This window comes from Barbatula barbatula, assembly GCF_947034865.1.
Source record: "Barbatula barbatula genome assembly, chromosome: 11".
NCBI classification, from domain to species: Eukaryota; Metazoa; Chordata; class Actinopteri; order Cypriniformes; family Nemacheilidae; genus Barbatula; species Barbatula barbatula.
Window position 1 is genome coordinate 19,361,094 of NC_136774.1, and position 18,936 is coordinate 19,380,029.

General features: G+C 39.6%; 1 protein-coding gene across 2 annotated transcripts in view; it reads right to left on the reverse strand.

Moving 5' to 3' along the window:
- Window positions 1–18,936, reverse strand: part of faf1 (Fas (TNFRSF6) associated factor 1) — a 60,892-nt gene that overhangs the window by 30,415 nt on the left and 11,541 nt on the right. Inside the window, exons 6-8 of one of the 2 annotated variants that reach the window (XM_079468255.1) lie at window positions 18,663–18,754; window positions 13,317–13,425; window positions 6,970–7,056 (exon numbers count right to left, since the gene is read on the reverse strand). In XM_079468255.1, the coding sequence (XP_079324381.1) occupies window positions 6,970–7,056; window positions 13,317–13,425; window positions 18,663–18,754 (288 nt within the window). The remainder of the gene's footprint in view (window positions 1–6,969; window positions 7,057–13,316; window positions 13,426–18,662; window positions 18,755–18,936) is intronic. The other variant, XM_079468256.1, reaches the window with a different exon arrangement.

Sequence of the window (18,936 nt, forward strand, 5' to 3'; positions counted from 1 at the left end):
CAAAACTAAATAGGTGTTGATATGTAAACGTGACCCATCATGTCCATATAGCTGTGGCATCATGACCATTGCGACCGTAAATCGAACTTTTTCTCAAAAGAAATTTTAAACCTCATCCGACGACAGCAGCAGCAGGTAAAGAGGAGCAGAAAAATGAAGTCACAGGTAATAGCGAATCCCATCATCTAATGGAATGAGTGTGTGAACCAAAGCCGCAGGCTACAGGGGAGAGGTCACCCCCATCTTTCAACCCCTCCCTCTCCACCACCAAACAAAGAACAAAATCCTCTTCTTTTGGTCCCCTTTCATAAACACTTGCATTAAATCTCCTCCCAATGACACCAAGCAAAAGAGGAATTCTATATCTTCCTCTCTGTTCTCATCAAAGACAATTTCTACCCCACCATCGCCGCACCAGTTCTCCAGCTAACCTTCTCTGTTCTGTGTTTTCCCTCAATTTGTTGGCGTTTTCTGTCTATGGGCCTGTAAGAGAGATAATTACTACTGACAGCTGCTCGACTCATCGGAGAGCCCCGAGCTGCACCGTGTGCTTCTGTAAAGGATGAGGACAAGAGAGCTACAGAGCGCGAAAAGATAGACAGAGAGCGAGTGAGTCCAAGAAAGAAAAGACGTCAGAAAGCCCCACCCTAAACACCTGTTGGACCTTTTCAGGTTGGGGTGTCACTCTAGATTACGATCTGAAGTGAAATCCAGCGTTTAAAAAGACCAGTGAACCTTTCACGGCTAAGCCTTTCGAGAAAAAAACTGTGTGAATAGGCATTTTTTACCTGTTGAAGGTGTAATCTGTAACTGTAATGTGGTTTACAGGACTTTAACGGCCGATAACTGCAAATCCCGCTTGAATGAACAACACTATGTATTTTACCAAAATACTTGTGTGTTTGTTTACAAGCTTCCTATTGTTAAAACAATGTCACCTTAAAATATCTTTATCATTAAAAATAATAGGTAGCGCCTTATCCAAGTGCCGTTTGTACCATGTAATGCAAAGCCGAGTAAGCCTTTATTTATTGAAAACTCAATAAAAAGAACAATATAGGTGATAAATACAACCATATAAAAATAAAACATTCTTTTATTTTTATATGTGGTTAAACTGATAATAAATTAATTATAAATCATTTTTATATTATTGATTTTTCACTTTAATATTTAAAAGAGAATTACCATTACCTGAACCGAAATATTGCCTAGTATCATTAAAGGCATTAAATGAAGTATTTACAAGATAACCCTAACTTATATTACGTAAATATAGTTACTGTATTTTCTTGGGCAAGTACACTGCAAGTGCGCATACTGGAATATAAAATACAACCACAAATTCAACAACATATGTTGATTTTCTAACTGTTAAGCAAAGTAAACAGCTATTTGTAATGCATTTTCCAAAACAGAGATCACTACTGTCAAAACCACACAAAATAGATGCGTTTCCCTTGCACACGACCCAACACCGCTGACTGCCAATAAACACCACCGCAGCATACATAGCAGGGTGATGATCTAAACATGTAAAGCATGATTTGAGCTAGACAGCCCGAGCAAGCTGCCGCTTCTGAAGACTGAAGGTTGGCAATATAAGGGTGTATATACATCTCTCTTAGAAGAACTTCACCTGCAGACAGCAATCTCACCAGGGGCTCTGTCCAGGCTTAGAACTGAGCCCCGTCACTACGGCAACCAGCGGGCCCAATAAGCTGCCGCTGCAGGTCTGTGACGCCGAAAGCCCATAACAGGCATGGGCCACGGAGACCCTCAGAGACCAGCCGCAGTAATACATTAGCAAACACCAAGAAACACTGGATAAATGTCAGCAATTAAGGGGGAAAAGACTCTAATAAGGACGTTCCTGCACTTGTCAATCATTCCCATAGGTGCTTCGAGAGCTTGGCAGTGAAATATGAAGAGCTCAGAAGAGTTTTGGCTCAGGATGTGTGTGTGAGAGAGAGAGCTCAAAGGTGAAAACGGACCAATTATGAGGCCAAATAAAAAGAACAAACACAACAAACAAAACATGAGCTAAAATAGTGCTGGTATGCGTCTCTTACATTTACCTAATCTTGAATGAGGGCTGTCAAACCATTAATCGCATGCAGAATAAACGTTTGTACTGAGAAAATTCATTTTGTATGTATAAACACATACAAATACACGCATGCATATATTTAAGAAAATATCAAATATAAAAATGAATAGAAGTTTATATATAAATTTAGTTATTGGTGAATATAAAGAAATACATTTAAATATGTCCTATATATGCGTATATTTTAAACAAATATGCACAGTACACTGACATATATCATGTAAACACAAACTTTTATTAATCGTTTGACTTGAATACAATTATTTGCCAATTACGTTTCTAGACATAAGTTTAAAGTCCGAATGAAAAAACTAGCATTATTGACTATGCTAAAAGAAAACTGACCTTGGGCAATCCTCAAAACACTATGATGGATAAACTGAAATGAACTGCTTAAATTGAATGCATATGTTTGGGAGGATAGCGCACATAAGTTTGGGCGGTTAATGCGGAACACAGCCAGTAAACAGCAGTCCTCCAGTGGCCTGCCATATAAAGAAGCCTATGTCAGCCTCTCCAACACACCACACGCATTCAGCCTACACCCACTCAAACAAACAAAAGCTAAACATGACTATGGTAAACAGCCTCGTTTGAATTTACAGACACTGCGCAGGGACGACAAGACAACCACGGTCAAAAGAAGGTCCGTTGTTTTCGTATTTCACACACTGTAATCCCTTTCTCCCTTGAGACAAATTTACACTGCTGATCATCAAGCCTGTTAAAATGGCCACCCTGTTTAAATGTTTACTGGTTAAACAGTTTCACTGTATAGAGGGATGAAAATCAAATAACATTACATTTGCCTTGTCTCGCTGGTTTCTTTGACAATAAATTTGAAACGCAAAAAAGGCTTCCGCATTTTACCGTTTTGCAGAAACAGATTAAAACTTAAGTTCAATCTATTTCCTTAACAAAAAAAACAAACCTTTCGCATTCTCTTTCCAAACCAATATGCTTAAAGCCGAGTGGAATGTAGACTGACTGCCGGTCAGTTTTTCCATTTTTCTCCTTATGAGGTGCAAGAGAGAGCGGAGACACTCGCCGTATATGAGCAAGCCGAGGGTAATGAAAGCACAGCGGAGCGGGCATTGATTCAGACTGCTGGTAAATGTATTTCTAAGCCCGGGCTGTCATGTTTATTGGTACAAATCCCGGGAGATGAGGGGAGGTTAATGAGATACGCGCTAAAACGGACTGCCTGGCATGCAAGAGCTTTGGGTCTAATGCACGGCTAGCCGTTTCAATAAGGACCGGGCCGTTATTAAGACCGGCGCTTTAATAATACGCCGGGAAGAGGTGAGCCAAAGAGCTGGTCTGCAGCCAAGTGCGCGCATAACCAATCACCGCTCGGGCATTAAAGGTTTAATGTGCCCTAAAGAGCATTCATGCCCTCTTCATCCAAAACCAAGCTTGTGGCTTGAGGTCTTGGGTGAGTGCACTTCAGCCTGAAGTGGCCCGACTCAAGTGGGCAGTCTGTGGTGAGAGGGTGTAATTCACTGACCTTGCGTCCGTTGTGCTTTTTGCTAAGGACGAAACGATCTCTCCAGCCTCCCTCGCGTTTAACAATACAGAAGCTAAATGCAATGGGCGAGATACGCGAGCGCTGAAAATAAACAATGCGTCATTGTAAAAGGACTCTGTGAAACATTGCTCATGAAGCTACTGACAATGGGGTCAGCGTCTTTTGTTCCGGGACTCTCCGATACTAAATAGTTGAAGGGTTTTGTGTTTTCATAAAGATAAAGTTTCACGATACATTTTATACATTTCGAAGAGGTGGTGGAAGGGGTTTAAAGAAACTTTCTACACCTGAAACAAACAGCTAAACGAATAAAAACTGGTTTGTTCAACGGTTAAAGGCCACTCCCTTTGAAACCGTACTTACGCAATGAAACACCTGACAGCAGATCAAGACAATGACATCTAATTAAACACATTGCCCTTTCACGGTTAAAGCACAAGGGCGTCATTTCCATGCTTAAATGATCAGAAGGCACGATGACCTCTGATGTGCGAAGAGACGTTTCCCATGGTTATTCCACAAATGATTATTGTGGATGTTTAATCCGGGATATATGGGGGGAAAGTGGGGTTACTCTGGGTTTGGTGTTGGGTCCTCTCTGATTACTTTGAGTGAGTGAGGCTGAAAGGCCGGGAGCAGAGAACAGGGCGGGAAAGGTCACTGACCCCCCACTACATGAGCTGAAGTGTCCACACGGAGAGGACAAGAAAAAGGAGGTGCTCTGTGACATCTTAATTAGTGCCAACATCTTACTTTCACATCGGCTGATGTCTGAACCACTACAGAGGGTGATAAAGACTGTTCACAATCCGTTTTATCTACACTGTGGGTTAACCAGGCACGACAAGGTTTCCAGCAATTCACCTGAATGTCAGGCAAAAGTGAAAAATCACCACTTCTCAGAACTTTCAGTCGACTATTCGTTATTTGACTAGAATAAGACACTTTTTCGAACAAATTTTTATTAGTCGATTGTCTGCTTATCGTTTTAAAAGTGTATACGCACCACTACAGTTAACTTGGATGAAGGAATGCTATTATGAGCATGTTTAAATGTTTATTTATCCAAGGGTGTAACACATGGTGGCAAAAATGAGGAATATGCAATCCAACATTTGACAGATCCATTGAGCACATGCGCTGCATCCCTCTAATATCTGTACTCTTGTAACTGCAGCCGCATCGACTTCTGGCGGTGCGGACGGGGAAACTTGGGTTCCTGCGACATTCCAAAAAGCTAAACATGGCACAAAATACGCATGCATCAAAGTGCTCTGCTCCAAGAAGAAGAAGTGCTCTCTTAAACGTGCCCTATAGACTGACAAGACATAGGAGAATATATCGGTTAAAGTCTGTATTTTGGTTTGTTTTTCACACAAAGCAGTATTGTCACTTGAAACACCCAAGAGATTTCCAGGCCTCTTCATGATGACACCTAAATATCTTGATTTGTGCTCCGAAACATGTTTAGCTTCATGTGGGTGAGTAAAAGAAAATCACACAAGTTGATTTTTGGGTGAACTACCCCTTGAAGAAGGGCATGATGGCAGAGACGCGCTTCGTAAGGAAACGAAGGAAAAAATGAGGTGAGTTAAGTTAATGCTCTAATTTGTTGTATTGTTTATTCTTTATATTTTCTTTATTTGTTAATACAATGTTCTGAATATATTTATTCCTATTTTTTTGCGTTCTGACCTCAGAGATTTATTTTGGTTTTAAAGGCGTCTGCTTGATTATTTCCACTGATACATTTTCTTTTAAGTGCTTCAATTTGCTGTATTTTTATTTATTAGTTTATTTCAAATTTATTTTATATTCTGCGTTTAAAATATTGCTACAATTGAATTTTTTTTTCACATCATAGACAATTTTTTTGGTCTGATCCAGAGAAAATTATTATTTAAATTTTATTAATTAAATTTATTATTATTTTTTATCCTTTGCCTGAAATTATTATTCACTCCCCTTTTTTTCTATTCTCACTAGTTCACTCGAGAAATATTATATTGACACGTATAGGTCATAACTTTTGGCGGTGTCACAGCGGATTGCATTATGCGTGCGTGCGCTTGTGCACTTCATTTATATTTTATTAAATATATTTTTCATAAATGAAGATAAAACCATCATCTGATATCCATTCCCCATGTATATTGAAATATTGAAATAAATATCATAAACATGCGAATAGTCGATAAATGGCCGAAATGAACAACTACTAGTCAACTAAAGAAACCTCTAGTCGATAGCCCTAATTTTGATACTGTTATGTGAGGCAGGATTCTGAACTAAAGTGGTTTCTAGCTCAACAAAAGGGAATTAAAAAACAACCATACAGGTATCTGTCCTTTATCACAGCCTTTTAACTTTGGAAAAAAATGACATCAGTACATAATAAACTTTAACTATTTTTACTCATAATAATAAAAACATGTAAAGTAAGAAAGTATTAGATTGACGTGCTTATGAAGTAAAAAGTATAATATATTCATTGCAGTCTTTGTCATTGTCAATGAGGTCCAAGAACTTTTCGTTTACAAGCATTCGTCTAAATATCTTTCTCTGTGTTCAACCAAACAAAGAAATATATACATGTTTGGAACAACTAGAGAGCGAGTAATTCAGTCAGGACTTTCCTTTTTGGGAGAACAATCCCTGTAAGTACTGTCCACCTCTGAAAACAACTGACAGAGTATTCTGTCATCTTTATTTGCAGTAAATAACGGATGTAAATTACAGATTTGTATGAATCAATTATCATTAATATGATCAATCAATTACCTGATTAATCATTAATACCACTCAAAACATGAAGAGCTCCACAGTATTAAATCATAAGTAGTAAATAATATTAAAATGATAAAAAACTGCAATGGTAAATACTGTAAATTGAGGTTTAAAGGAATTGGGACTCTCGACTGCAATGTTTTCATTATTGTAAAAAAAAAACTTTGGTCCTTATGTGTTAAGAATGAGTTATGTGAAACAGAAACATATCTGACTTTTCAGATGTCAGATGATTTATGCGCTTTTGCAGTTTTCAACCATCCCTTCACATGATTACATTACTGAATGCATTTATGTTTAAGTTTATTAACTGACAATTATTAAGCTTATTATTAATTCGATTAAATCGATCATCCTTAATTGTTAACATCCGTACTGGTAAAGATATAAAGCTACAGCATTTATCATGCCTCGATTGGTTAAAACACAGTGTAAGCCACAATAAACAAATTTTGTGTGTGAAATGGGAACAAACAGACAATTAATTATAGGATTATATGATCATTATAATCATTACTATATGAGGGACAAAAAAATGACATACCGAGTCATCTGTGGCAGAGGCCGGCCATCCATCCCACTGTTGATGTCGCACGGGGATGTTTGTCAAATCGGAGATATTCCTCTTCACCTGAGATATAAACAGACAGATTATCACACTGACCCATTAAACTGTAAAATGTTTTCAACTTCCCATTATCATTTACATTCGATGCTTTTGGAAAACAAAGTGGACATAGTTTCAACAAGATATTAAAAGAGAGAGAGATAAGGTAGACGAAAAAGAGCATAAAAGAGCTCTGCGCTCTCAAAATTCCACGAATGCCTGCTCTAATGCCCAATGCCAACAGCCCTTCACTCTTAAAATGGACAGTATTTCTCTTCCCTTATGCACTTCTGTGTAACCGCACTTAATAACATCGCATGCATTTAAACAGTTGATGTTGGCCCCGCTCCTACGCCGCTGTTGGTTTAACACCCAACGCCAGGATGATGTGCAGGGAACGAGGGTGATCAAAGCGAGCGTCGCCCAGAGCATTGTCTCCGGAGAATGTGCTACCCCACGGCTCGAGATACAGAGGCAGAGAAAACTAGCCATTGTGACGGAAAGCCCTCCTAGCGCATGACCTAATCCCAACGCCATAGCACAGAGCATACAAGTATCTTCTGCCAGACCGATGACTCGTGCCCACAGAAGCAGAAGCGATGGACATAAGACGCTTCCACAAAAAAAAAGTTCTCCTCTCAAACTTTCTTCTGCAGAACACAAACACAGATATTTGAAAGATTGTGTCCACACAATGAAAGTCAATAGTAGCCAAAACACATCTCTCAAAATATCTTCCACAGAAGAAAGAGTCATATACAGGCATGAGGGGGAATAAATGACAACAACATTTTTATTTTTAGGCAAACTACCCGGGCGCAAACCTAATAAAGGGAAACAAAATCAGATATTGACATCACCTCAGGTCGACTGAAGTCGCTCCATCCCAACCGCGCACGCACACACACACACATACACACACACACACTGTCTACATCTACAAGCCCACACACTGGGCTGTGCGCTTTTCTTATTGAAGCGAGCAAGGGTCAGCTGGGTTGGCCAGTGTTATTACAGAGTGTAATATCTGTGTTTGACCAGAGGGCTACAGGGATTTGGCTGCCCAGGTCTGACCGGCAGGCAGCCGTAAACACCAGCTCTTGGCTGTAATGAACCGTTTGGGGTCAAATGGCAGCGCAGCCCAAGAGAAAGTAGAAAGTAACGGCATCACGGAGGACCGTGCGGAAGCATTTAGCCGCTATAACAAAACGGCCCTTTGTGGGACTTTGATATTTCACCGGATAACTTCATCGGGTTTTTAATAAGAGCACTGCCCTACTGTCAATATACCTTTAACACTCTGTTCTTCAGCCCGACGTCAAGCCATCATGACAAACATCCAGAGTGAATCTATTTACTGTTCTTCATAACAGACTTAGGTTTATTGAACATTTTTGAAGAATTTTAAAAGAAAAAATGCAAATAAAACCAAAGCTATTTACCGTTACGAACTAAAATAAAGATGCTTCCAGTCCCAAACCAAACCCGCCAGTGAATAACAAAAGCATTATAAGTGAGGTTGTATTATAAAGCGGAGGTGGTGGGGTTGGGCGAGGGGGCAGAGAGCTCTTTCTGCAACTACCGCGAATTATAATTGACCGACAGAGAAAAAGCCCCATACTGCTGCAATATTCACAAACACAAGTGCATTACCTATTCATGAACTCCGAATTCCTCCTCCAAGCAGTCAGGGGTCCGCAAATTAAAGCCAACATTACCCGACTAAATGGGGAAAAATATATACACGGAAAGGATAAACAAACAAATCTGCCGAATAACAAGTTTATTTACGACTGATTTCCGAGAGAAAGTAAATGATGTTCCAAACGGCTGACATTTGTACTGTCTTGCCCAAACCGCTGCCCATAAGGAACAATGAGGATTGATTAAACAATGGAGGAAAAGACTGAGTCCTATTAAATCCTGTTCCTCTGACATTTCATTTTAAATGTCACAATAGAGTCTTTAGCATCAGGGAACAGGGGAAAAAAACAATACAGAAAATGTTGACATTATATAAGAAGATATGACGGATAAAGACATTTCAGCTGCTGGGATTACATTATAACTGCCAGCGACAGCGGCAGAAGGTTTACGTTCATATACGATGAATGAAGACAAGCACGCTGGACAAAATAAATATTTCATATCACCTAAAGAACAATATTTCCATGGTGTCACAATAATGTGGTGGTTTTATGTGAACCGTGTAAAAACAGACATGTAAAAAAAACTGACAATGACAGAAATGTCACAAAACAGACACACAGGATTCTGTGTATTGCTGCCCCCTTACTGACAAAATCTTAAGTGCACAATTCTACATACAGATAAATAACATCTTCTGATATACTGTCTTTCATGCAAATTCATGAAAACAAAATGTCAAGGGTAAGTAAACAGCTTTTTGGCTTGAGCTGAGAATTCATTTAAAATGAATATCTCAACATTAAAAAAAATGCTTGACGGGTCTGAAATGTAAAACCTTGCAAATGAAATTGTCTGCAATAAACAAGTCTCCCAGACAAAAACTAGTGCGCACACACAGACACACACATTAATGATCCAATCTTTCTAAATGCCAAGTACTGGTAATCCCTGGCTGGAGAGAAATCAAAGAGAAGAAAAGGTTGCTGTTAAACAGTCACAAGCTCTTCAGCACCAGATGCCTTTTATTCACACTCTTTTACTCTCCATCCTCCTATTCTTCCTCTCCGTTCATCTCTCCAGCTGCGGAGAGAAACGCTGTGGGGCCACGAAAAATCCCTGGGACGGTTCGTCTGGTCACGGACGGCAGAGCCCTATCGGACGGCCCTATTATCCCCGCCACTTTCCTGACAAACATTTGCTCTGAGGCTTAAGCGCGGCCCCGCGCTCGGGTTTGGGAATGCCAATCAGAGGAGAAGAGCGGGGCCCGGGGCCGAACATTGGAAGGGTGCGTTCCCTGGGAGCCTGGAGGCAAAGCAGGAGCCTTTGGCAAAGACAAACAACAGGATAGCTCTGAGGGACTCGCTCTCTTCTATTGATATGCACAAGTAGAAAAACATCGGCTGGTCTTCAGCAAAGACAAAAGACACGCAGAGGAAAAAAGGTTGGAGAGGAGTTCGCTCCATATGTGGCTACAAGGGGGTGAATGGGGAAGAAAGGAGGCAGAGATTGTGAGAGCTCTCTGTTGCTTTTTTGTTGCATTTCTAGGTGTTGAGGCCACAACTATAAAAACAAAAACTTCTCACACTTGTTAGTAACTTTTTCTCAACGGGACGTTTGTGATGAACCGCAGCAGATCACCGCTGAGCTTCTCACAGTTCACGTGTTTATTTTCTGGCGTTTCTGACACAAAAGCAACTCCTTGGACACTTCGTGGTAAAAATATTCCCATCCTTATTGAGAAAAGTTCTGCTCTTCGGAGCCAAAGTAACTAAAGGATTCTCCGGCTAACTAAATTAACTCTGAGTGCCAACCTACAAGAAATGACACAAAAACAGTGTAAAACGCATGCGATTTGTATCCTAAGCCGTCGAAATTTATCTCGTCTCACAAAGTATGAACCAGAACGCCTGAGGATCAGTCCGGTCGGGCCACAGCGGCTTGTTTGATTCAGCTTTGTCCAGTTACTCGCTCCCCTACCAAGCCGACAGCTTCGTTTCCTGCTCTTCTTTTCTCTTCCCCGCGGGCCCTTACTCTGCAGTTGTTGTAATCCCGACAGAAACACTTAAGGTTCACAGTAGGTGCTCATCAAAACCATCTGCTGAGGGAAAGAGAGCGCTCACCCATCTCACTTTAATCTCTTCAATTAGCACCATTACAAACCTGTCAAGTAGTCTGATTACTGTAATGGTGACCAGCGGCATCGAGGTGGCAAGAAGGGGATTCTGGGATTGCGCGGGCAATGCTGATGGGCGAAATGATGGGCTAAAACATAAAAGGATTCTGATGCAGTCTTGCGCAAAAATGTTTCTGTTCCTGCCTGTTAGCAGCAAGAAGGTCATGGGTTCGATGCTCAGAGAAGAAGACTGATAAAACATATAATTTGAAAAGAAAATAAGTCGCTTTAGCTAAAAGATTGAAAATAAAACTTGCAGTTTCCAAATGTCTTTTTTCACACGTTTTAGCATAGAGGTCACTAGCTACAGATATGGACGGCTAACAAAAAAGCGAACATCTGAAGCCTGAATCTCTTTTTTTTTACATATATAAAAAAAGTTACTTGTAAAACAATATTTGGCCATTTTAGCACTTTTCACAAAAACACTCCTGACTACAGTTGTCACAAAAACATGCATGAAAGAGTTAAATGCAGGAATTGCTAGATTTTTTTCTAAGCAGCTACATTCTTTTCAAATAATATTTTTTCATTTCACATTTTTTATTTACTTTAAAGCCCCAAGTTTCAAAATAACAAACAAAAAAGAACAATCACAGATGTCCGTTTCTTCAAAACGACACCGTGCGGTCCCAACGTGACTCCCCCAGCTCTGAGGGAGGGGTTCGAGTGGCGGTGTCAGTCCACGGGGAGCTTGTTACACTTGACGTGGAGCGTGCTACCTGCTGTGAATAATTAATGGAGCCATTTCTAGGGAGCTGTGTGTAGGTTACTGGGGCAGGCCGAAGAGAATGCGAGGGAGCCGGGGAGGGGTTGTGTGTGTGCAGAATAAAGCGTTTGGGTTTTGTGTCCCACACAAACCAACCTTAAATACAACACAGCGCGGTTTAAAAGAGAAGGATGAAAGGAACGGCATCGCACAGGTCTGATGGGAGAGGCAAAGAGCTGATGAGCCACAGGGGGCTTTGTGCTGCCTTGTACTGAAGCCTGGTTGCAAACACTATGGTAAGCTGCAAGACGGCCTTAGATCAGACCAGAGGACGCTTAAGCTAAAATTTAAGAACACTGGCAGATTCAAAATGCTTTCTGTTCTTTTGTCATGTATTAAAAAACCTTTTGTGTCGCATACATAATGGGTTAGTTAGTGTCCCCCCACCCAAAAAAAATCTTGTTATTTATTCACGGTTTTAAATCTAGACTAAGTTTCTTCTGCGGAACACAAAAGGAGAATTTTGCATAATTTTACTGATTCACTTTTTAATTTAATGAGGATACTACGGCTGTAATGTCACCTTTTGCGTATGACGATGAATAAATAACTGTGGGATTTCCATTTTTGGGTGAACAATACCTTTAAGGAGCTACCCCACAGAAAGGGACTTTTAAAAGAAAGGTTTAAGTTTTGAAACAAAGCAGAGAGAGACCCATCAACACTGAAAATCTTTCAATGTATTTTTCCTCATGTCATTGAGTCATTTGTATGACTCTCTCTTCTGCAGAACACAAAAGAAGATATTTAGATACATGTCCATACAATGGAAGTCTATCGGGGCCCATGTGTTTTGGCTCCCAACGTTGTTCGCAATATCTTCTTTTGATGTGTTAATAAAAATAACCATACAGGTCTGGAATGACATGAGGTTGAGTGAGAAAATAAATACATTTTCTTTTTTAATGAGCTATCCCTTTAAATCAGGTCACCACATCAAGGTATTGCAATGTGGACTCTGTAAAAGGAAAGAACTTGTGCCAGAGAAGTGAATAAAACATATTTATAAAAAGTGATGTATAATTATTATTTGTTGCACAACCAGACAGGGCAGCTTTATATACCCAATACAGAACCCAATGTAAAAAAAAACATCCATGTCCTCAAGATCTACAGATTTCCCACTTCACATACATTAACACTCAGACTATGCCAAAATGGGCACAGTCAATTTGACAAATTCTGAGATATTCCCATAGCAGCAGCTGATCTGGAGAGCTGAGAGATCATTAGTTTTGGCTCAGTGTTAAAGAAATAGTGTACCCAAAAATAACAATTCTCTTATTATTTGTTTACCCCCATGTAGTTCAAAACCTCTATATGACACAAAAGATGATATTTTGAAAAGGTTTTGGGTCCAAAAAAAGGGAAGTCAGTGTCGTTTGATAACTGACATTCTTCAAAATATCTCCTTTTGTGTTCTGCAGAAGAAAGTCATACAGGTGTAAAATTAAATGAGGGTGAATAAAAAAGACAGAATTTTCATATTTGGCTGAACTATCCCTTTAATGAATAAGAACTATTATTTTAGCGTGTTAATAATTACCCTGACGCCCCTCCTATAATAGAAAGAGCGGTTTTAATGAAACGGTCAGCAACGTTGGCAAACTCAACAGAGAGGCAGACAATACAAACAGCAGGTGCAGACAGACATAGGGGGCTAGGTGACAGACAGGTGTGTGCTTGTCTCACCTCCTGGATGGTTTTGCTGGCAGGGAAGTTGAGGCTGTAGTCTCTTTGTGCTTCGCGGTGGTTAATGATGAGCAGGTAGTTCTGATCTGACGTCCCTTGCTGGGCGCTGCTAAACGGCCGGAAGGACAGAGAGGGGGGAAAGAGAAAGAGCATTAGAGTTCAGCAATGGACGAGTCGGGGCTCGTCTTCCTATCCCAAGAGCCTCTGGGCTCAAACAAGCAGCAGGAGTGCAGGGTAAAGCCAAGGGCCACAGCACGGCTCCATACACCTCCGTACCCGGGCCATCTGGTTCAGGCGCTTTTATCGATCGGGGCTAAGAGTCATAAACATCATACAATAGGCACAAGATGGCTGGCGGTCCTCGACCGCTCCACCGTCGGCCTTGGAACGCTGACCTCACAGCAAGGTTTGAGATTCATGGGAGCCACGCTGGCGGTTTGAAGTGGAGGAGCCCTCGTCTGATGGCAAACGATGGGGGTTAAGTAGCGCTTTGAGCAAACGCTCCGTCTGTGTGCGTGAATATGAATCAACAGCTTAGAGACCAGGCCCGCCAGCTAATCGGGGTTCCAATGAAAGCAGCCAGAAAGAGGAGAGTCAGGGAATTAATATGTAACGCACACATTAATTATGCAACCGCCGCCTTAATCTGAGGAGCTTTGGACAAGCTTATGTTAACAGAGGACCAAATATACTGTAATGGCAGCTTATTTACATTGACTCAAACTGCGAAATAAATATGTAAATGTAATGTTTGTTGTAGCTAGCGATGCAGATTGAAACGGTGGCCTACGAGAGGGAGATGCATATGTGATGCTGTGGCGAGTGGAAAAACTTGATGACAGTCATGAATATAATCTACGGAGGGTGGGGTTAATGCTCTCAACAAAACAGAAGCGAAACAGAAATGTATCGTTATGAAATTCATATAAATTAAAACAACTGTAAAAATGTATACATGAATAGACACATGTTATAAATTATATTAAGTAAACAAATAGAACATTCTTCCTAACTCAGTCTGGTCAACCACATCTCTTACAACATTTAAAAAACAACAAAAAATACATCTCTTCCATGAATACTTGACAAATGAAATAAAATAATTAAAAATAACCCTCTCTCTTTCTCTTTCTCTACTGGCTTTTGTTGAAAATAGTTACTTTGTATAAGCACCTATTGTATCATTGCTCCTGTATGACATATCACTTTATTGCTCCCTGAACTCTCTGTAAGTCGCTTTGGATAAAAACGTCTGCTAAATGACTAAATGTAAATGTATATTCATTTCAATAGATTTGTGTTCAAACACGAAAAATGTTGCAGTGGTTTAGTGTTCATACAATGGAAGTCAATGGGGGCTAATGTTGTTTAGTTACCAACATTCTTCGAAATATCTTCTTTTGTGTTCTGCTGCAGAAAGTCATACAGGTTTGGAATGACATGAGCAAATGATGAATAAATAACATTTTTGGGTGAACTACATCCTTTAAGTTACTAGGTAGTCTTTTTTAATTTACTCTATTAAAAATACGGTACAAATTTATAATAGTAAAAAATGTGTATAATTAATGACATAGCATTGCAAAGCACTGGGCCAAGTCTAATAAACCAACATGTCAAACTTTCTCTTTCTGAAAACTAGGTGCAATTTCCTCGAAGCTAATCTGGAGCATAAGGTTCATCTGAAGAAGCTTAAACAGGTTCAGCCCTCTGTGGTCCCAGCAGCACCTGGAGCTGACCCCCCTAAACTCACCCTAAATGCTTCTCCACACCGTCGGAAGCCGGGGAAATACGACGTCACTAGCTGGTACAGACAGAAAATAAACCACTGTGTAAATGAAGAGCAGATTGGTTTCATTCAAAGATAAGTCTGCCGTCGCACAAGACTGTGACTTTATTAAAGTCATTCCATCTCATTCCTCACAGCATGTGCACGCGGTCTCTGGCTCTGATTTCTCATTCACACATACTTAAACCGGTAGAGTGACCTGGACCACCACTAAATGAAACCCACTTTGCCCTATTTCTCTCTTTTACAGTATTATTTTCTTCCGCTGCTTATCAAAATGTTTTTTCAGCTCCGCCTGTTTTGATTTAACAAGTCCAAGTCCTAATTGCTGTAAGTTTAAACTGTTTTTCCTTTCTGCCAAAACCAGCAGATTTCTCAGGCCCCCAAGTCTCACAGGAGATCAGATGCAGAAAATGAGATAAATACCAAATGCGTGCTGGCTCATTTGCTCATTTGTATTTGAAATAGCGGAAGTTCAAATTAAAATAACCTTAAACACACAAATCTCCTGGAAGCAACAGAAATAGATGATTTGTTTTAAATTATTCATAAAGTTCCATTATTTATGCTGGAGATTAGAGGTTTGGATACCTTCAAGAGAGAGCGAGAGAGAGAGATGAGCTTGGCTCATCACTGGATTTCTGTAACTACCTTGGATGGGGAGTCTTTCTTGAAAGCTCAAAAGCCTGTGCCGTATTTGCATTCAAAACAGAGGGAAGAAAATGAGTCGGGCAGCGCAGTGCAGGGACGGGTTCGATTAATATGTTTGGATATGGTGTGCTGAGGTATGCTTTGCGGTAATTGCCTACAGTGGCTTTTATTTGTTGAATTTTGTGCTGCTGTTCGCTGCCTGCGACCGGTCTGTGGGGAGATCCGGAACTTTAATTTAAACTAACAACAATCTGAAAGAGTCCTTCTGTTCTTCGAACTTGCAAAATAATTCACATACGCAGCTTAAAAACACACAAGCACCTGGCATGAACACAATACCTAAAGATAGAAGTTGCTTACAGTGATTTGGCAGCGGTTTAGAAGTATAGGCATGACGAACAGTATGGTATTTGTTATGCTGTAAATACAAAGCACTGGTGAACTTAAAATGTGGATCATTCAATCTGATTTTAGAAGCACTGTTAATGTCGGGGCATTCTTGTTTTGCAATACCTCTAAAACTTTTAATAATAAAAATAATAATATACCCAAAGTGACCCAAAAACGAAAAATCTTTCATCGCTTTCACGCTCTCGTGTTATTTCAAACCTGTACTTTGAAGAATTTTGGTAACCAAACAACTTCCATTTTATGGACACAAATCCATCGAGACGTTTCTCAAAATATCTGTTTTTGTGCTCCAGAAATAGATACAGGTTTTGAACAAAATGAGGGTGAATAAATGATGAAATTATTCAAATCTTTGTGTGAACTATCATTTTTACTTCATTAAGTGCAAATCTGTACAGCAAACGTGCTTTGGTCAAGGCATCTTATTCTATTTTTTGTATTAAATATTATTGTTATTATTTCACCATTAATAGTACAATTGATAACAAAATTATTTGAAATACTCCCCAAGTTAACTAAACTGTAATAATGTGATAAAGAAAATTACCCTTAAATATATTTTAAGACACTTCATAGGGAGCTGAAAATGTACTGCATAGCAGGAACAACCCGTTTATATTTTCACACAAAAATATGCTTATTCTCATTTGCTTCTAAATTTGCTAAACCACCAGGAAAAGTAACACACAAACTGCATTAAACCCATGCTTTAACATGTGTAACTAAAGATCCCTGAGCGGATGAAAAAACAGCATCGGCTCTCATACTTACACCAGTATAGCAGGAGCAAGACCAGTTGAAGCACACCTCTCTCTCTGTCTCCTGACAGTTATTTATAAAGACAGCTAACAGCTTGTCCGCTCACCCTTCTGGAAGCTCTCACTGCAGCAGGAGAGGACAATCACAGGCAACTGTGGGGTCACACCTAACTAACACTGGCCCTCTTTTTCTCTGCCCTATTTTGACTCCTCTAAAATAGTTTCCGGAAGATAATTAGAGCACGTCACCATTGAAAAGCACTAGAAGGTGCTGGATATTACATATTGAGCCATTTAGACTGAGAGGTGACAGGTCTCTGTGGCACGTCACCTGCCCGAAGGAAAGAGAGGCCGGTACCCGTTTTCAGGATTAAACCTGTGGTCGGGATCTCTTGTGAACCTCTAACCAATAACAATCAGGGTCAGAAATCAACCAGGGTTTGTGGTAGTGGAAGTATTTAAACAACTGAAAATTACAAAAAGTATTTAAGCTGTGATGCAATAATGAAATGCCCATTTTCCCCTCGATCTTATATTTGACATTATTCAAGGTCCTCTGACAACATCTAGTGATCGATTGAATATCTGTATTTGCTGTCTTTAATGTGTGATATATAATAATATAATATCCATCTTTTCATACAAAAACTAAACTAAATGTAACGTTTCAGTGATAATAATCGTCAAATAAAATGATATTATCAAGAAGGTAATGGGGAAAATGAGATGCATTTTGCAATTTCACAACCAAAACACATTCAGACTTTCACAGTACAATTAAAGACACAACCAGACCAAATGAAATACCCGCCTCTGACAAGGTGGCAAATAACACTAAAAACCCTCTAAACTGAAGTGTTGACGTGTTTTGGGGACTCTTATCACAATGTTAGTTTACATTACAGACTATTAAGTACTTTTCTCTGAATGTTTTCGCACTCTAGAGTACAGTGTCCACACACTGACAGAGATGCCAGTTTATACCCGGAGTTCTTCCCGTTGGGACTTCCAGCACTGCTAATCAACACGTAATTACACACACAAACACATGTGCACTCATATTACTATTACACACACACACACACATCACTTTCTAATTAAAGCTACTCTAATTTCTGAATTTGCATTCGACGGGCAAAATCATTTACAAAATACAGATGATTTATGGTGTGATGATTTTCTGCTTCATGGCAAATATGTGCTACTGAAAAGGCAACATAATGTTTTTATAAGTATATATTTATATATAATGTGTGTGTATATATATATATATATAAAATCTAATAAATTACCGAATGGAACATAATCATCAAATAAATATGTAAACAAATAAATGAAAGAACTCAGGAAAGGTGGAGACTTGATAAACTGCGGAAGCAACGTGACTGATAAATGTGGACGTGCAGCGCCATCTGGTGGTAAATCTTCTCTTAAACCCTTTGAATAGGATTTTTCAATAGGATCGGAATAGGGAGTGCTGCATGTTTGCATAAATACATATGCAGTACAAAGAGGAGATAATAAGTCACAAAAATCAAAGAAAGAAAGCTTAATATGGCATCTGAAGGAGTTAAGTTGTCATTTTTAGTGTGATTTAGAGATAAAGCTTGTCTGTCTTTCTTGATTTAAGTGAATAGGTGCTATATTTGCATGCCTGCTGCCTAGAGAATAGCTATCCACCTAGATGGCAGCCAAATGAACGGATTTGTTTTAAAAGGACTATAAGGGCACACATACCTGCTCTGGCTGGTGCTGGCTGATGGAGCAATATCAGGAGTGAGCACATACAGGCAGTTGTTCTTGGGCAAGTGTAAACTCCTAAGAACCGTCTAAGAGAACACGAGAGAGAGAGCGATAAAGATCAAGTATCAAACAAAGGGTCTCAAATAAGTCACAGTTTTAAGAATAAAAGTACATAACAACATTCTAACGTGTTACTAAGACAAATTTTATTAAAACAACATCAAAACGGTATTTAGTTTCGCCAAGAAATCAATACCAACACATACCT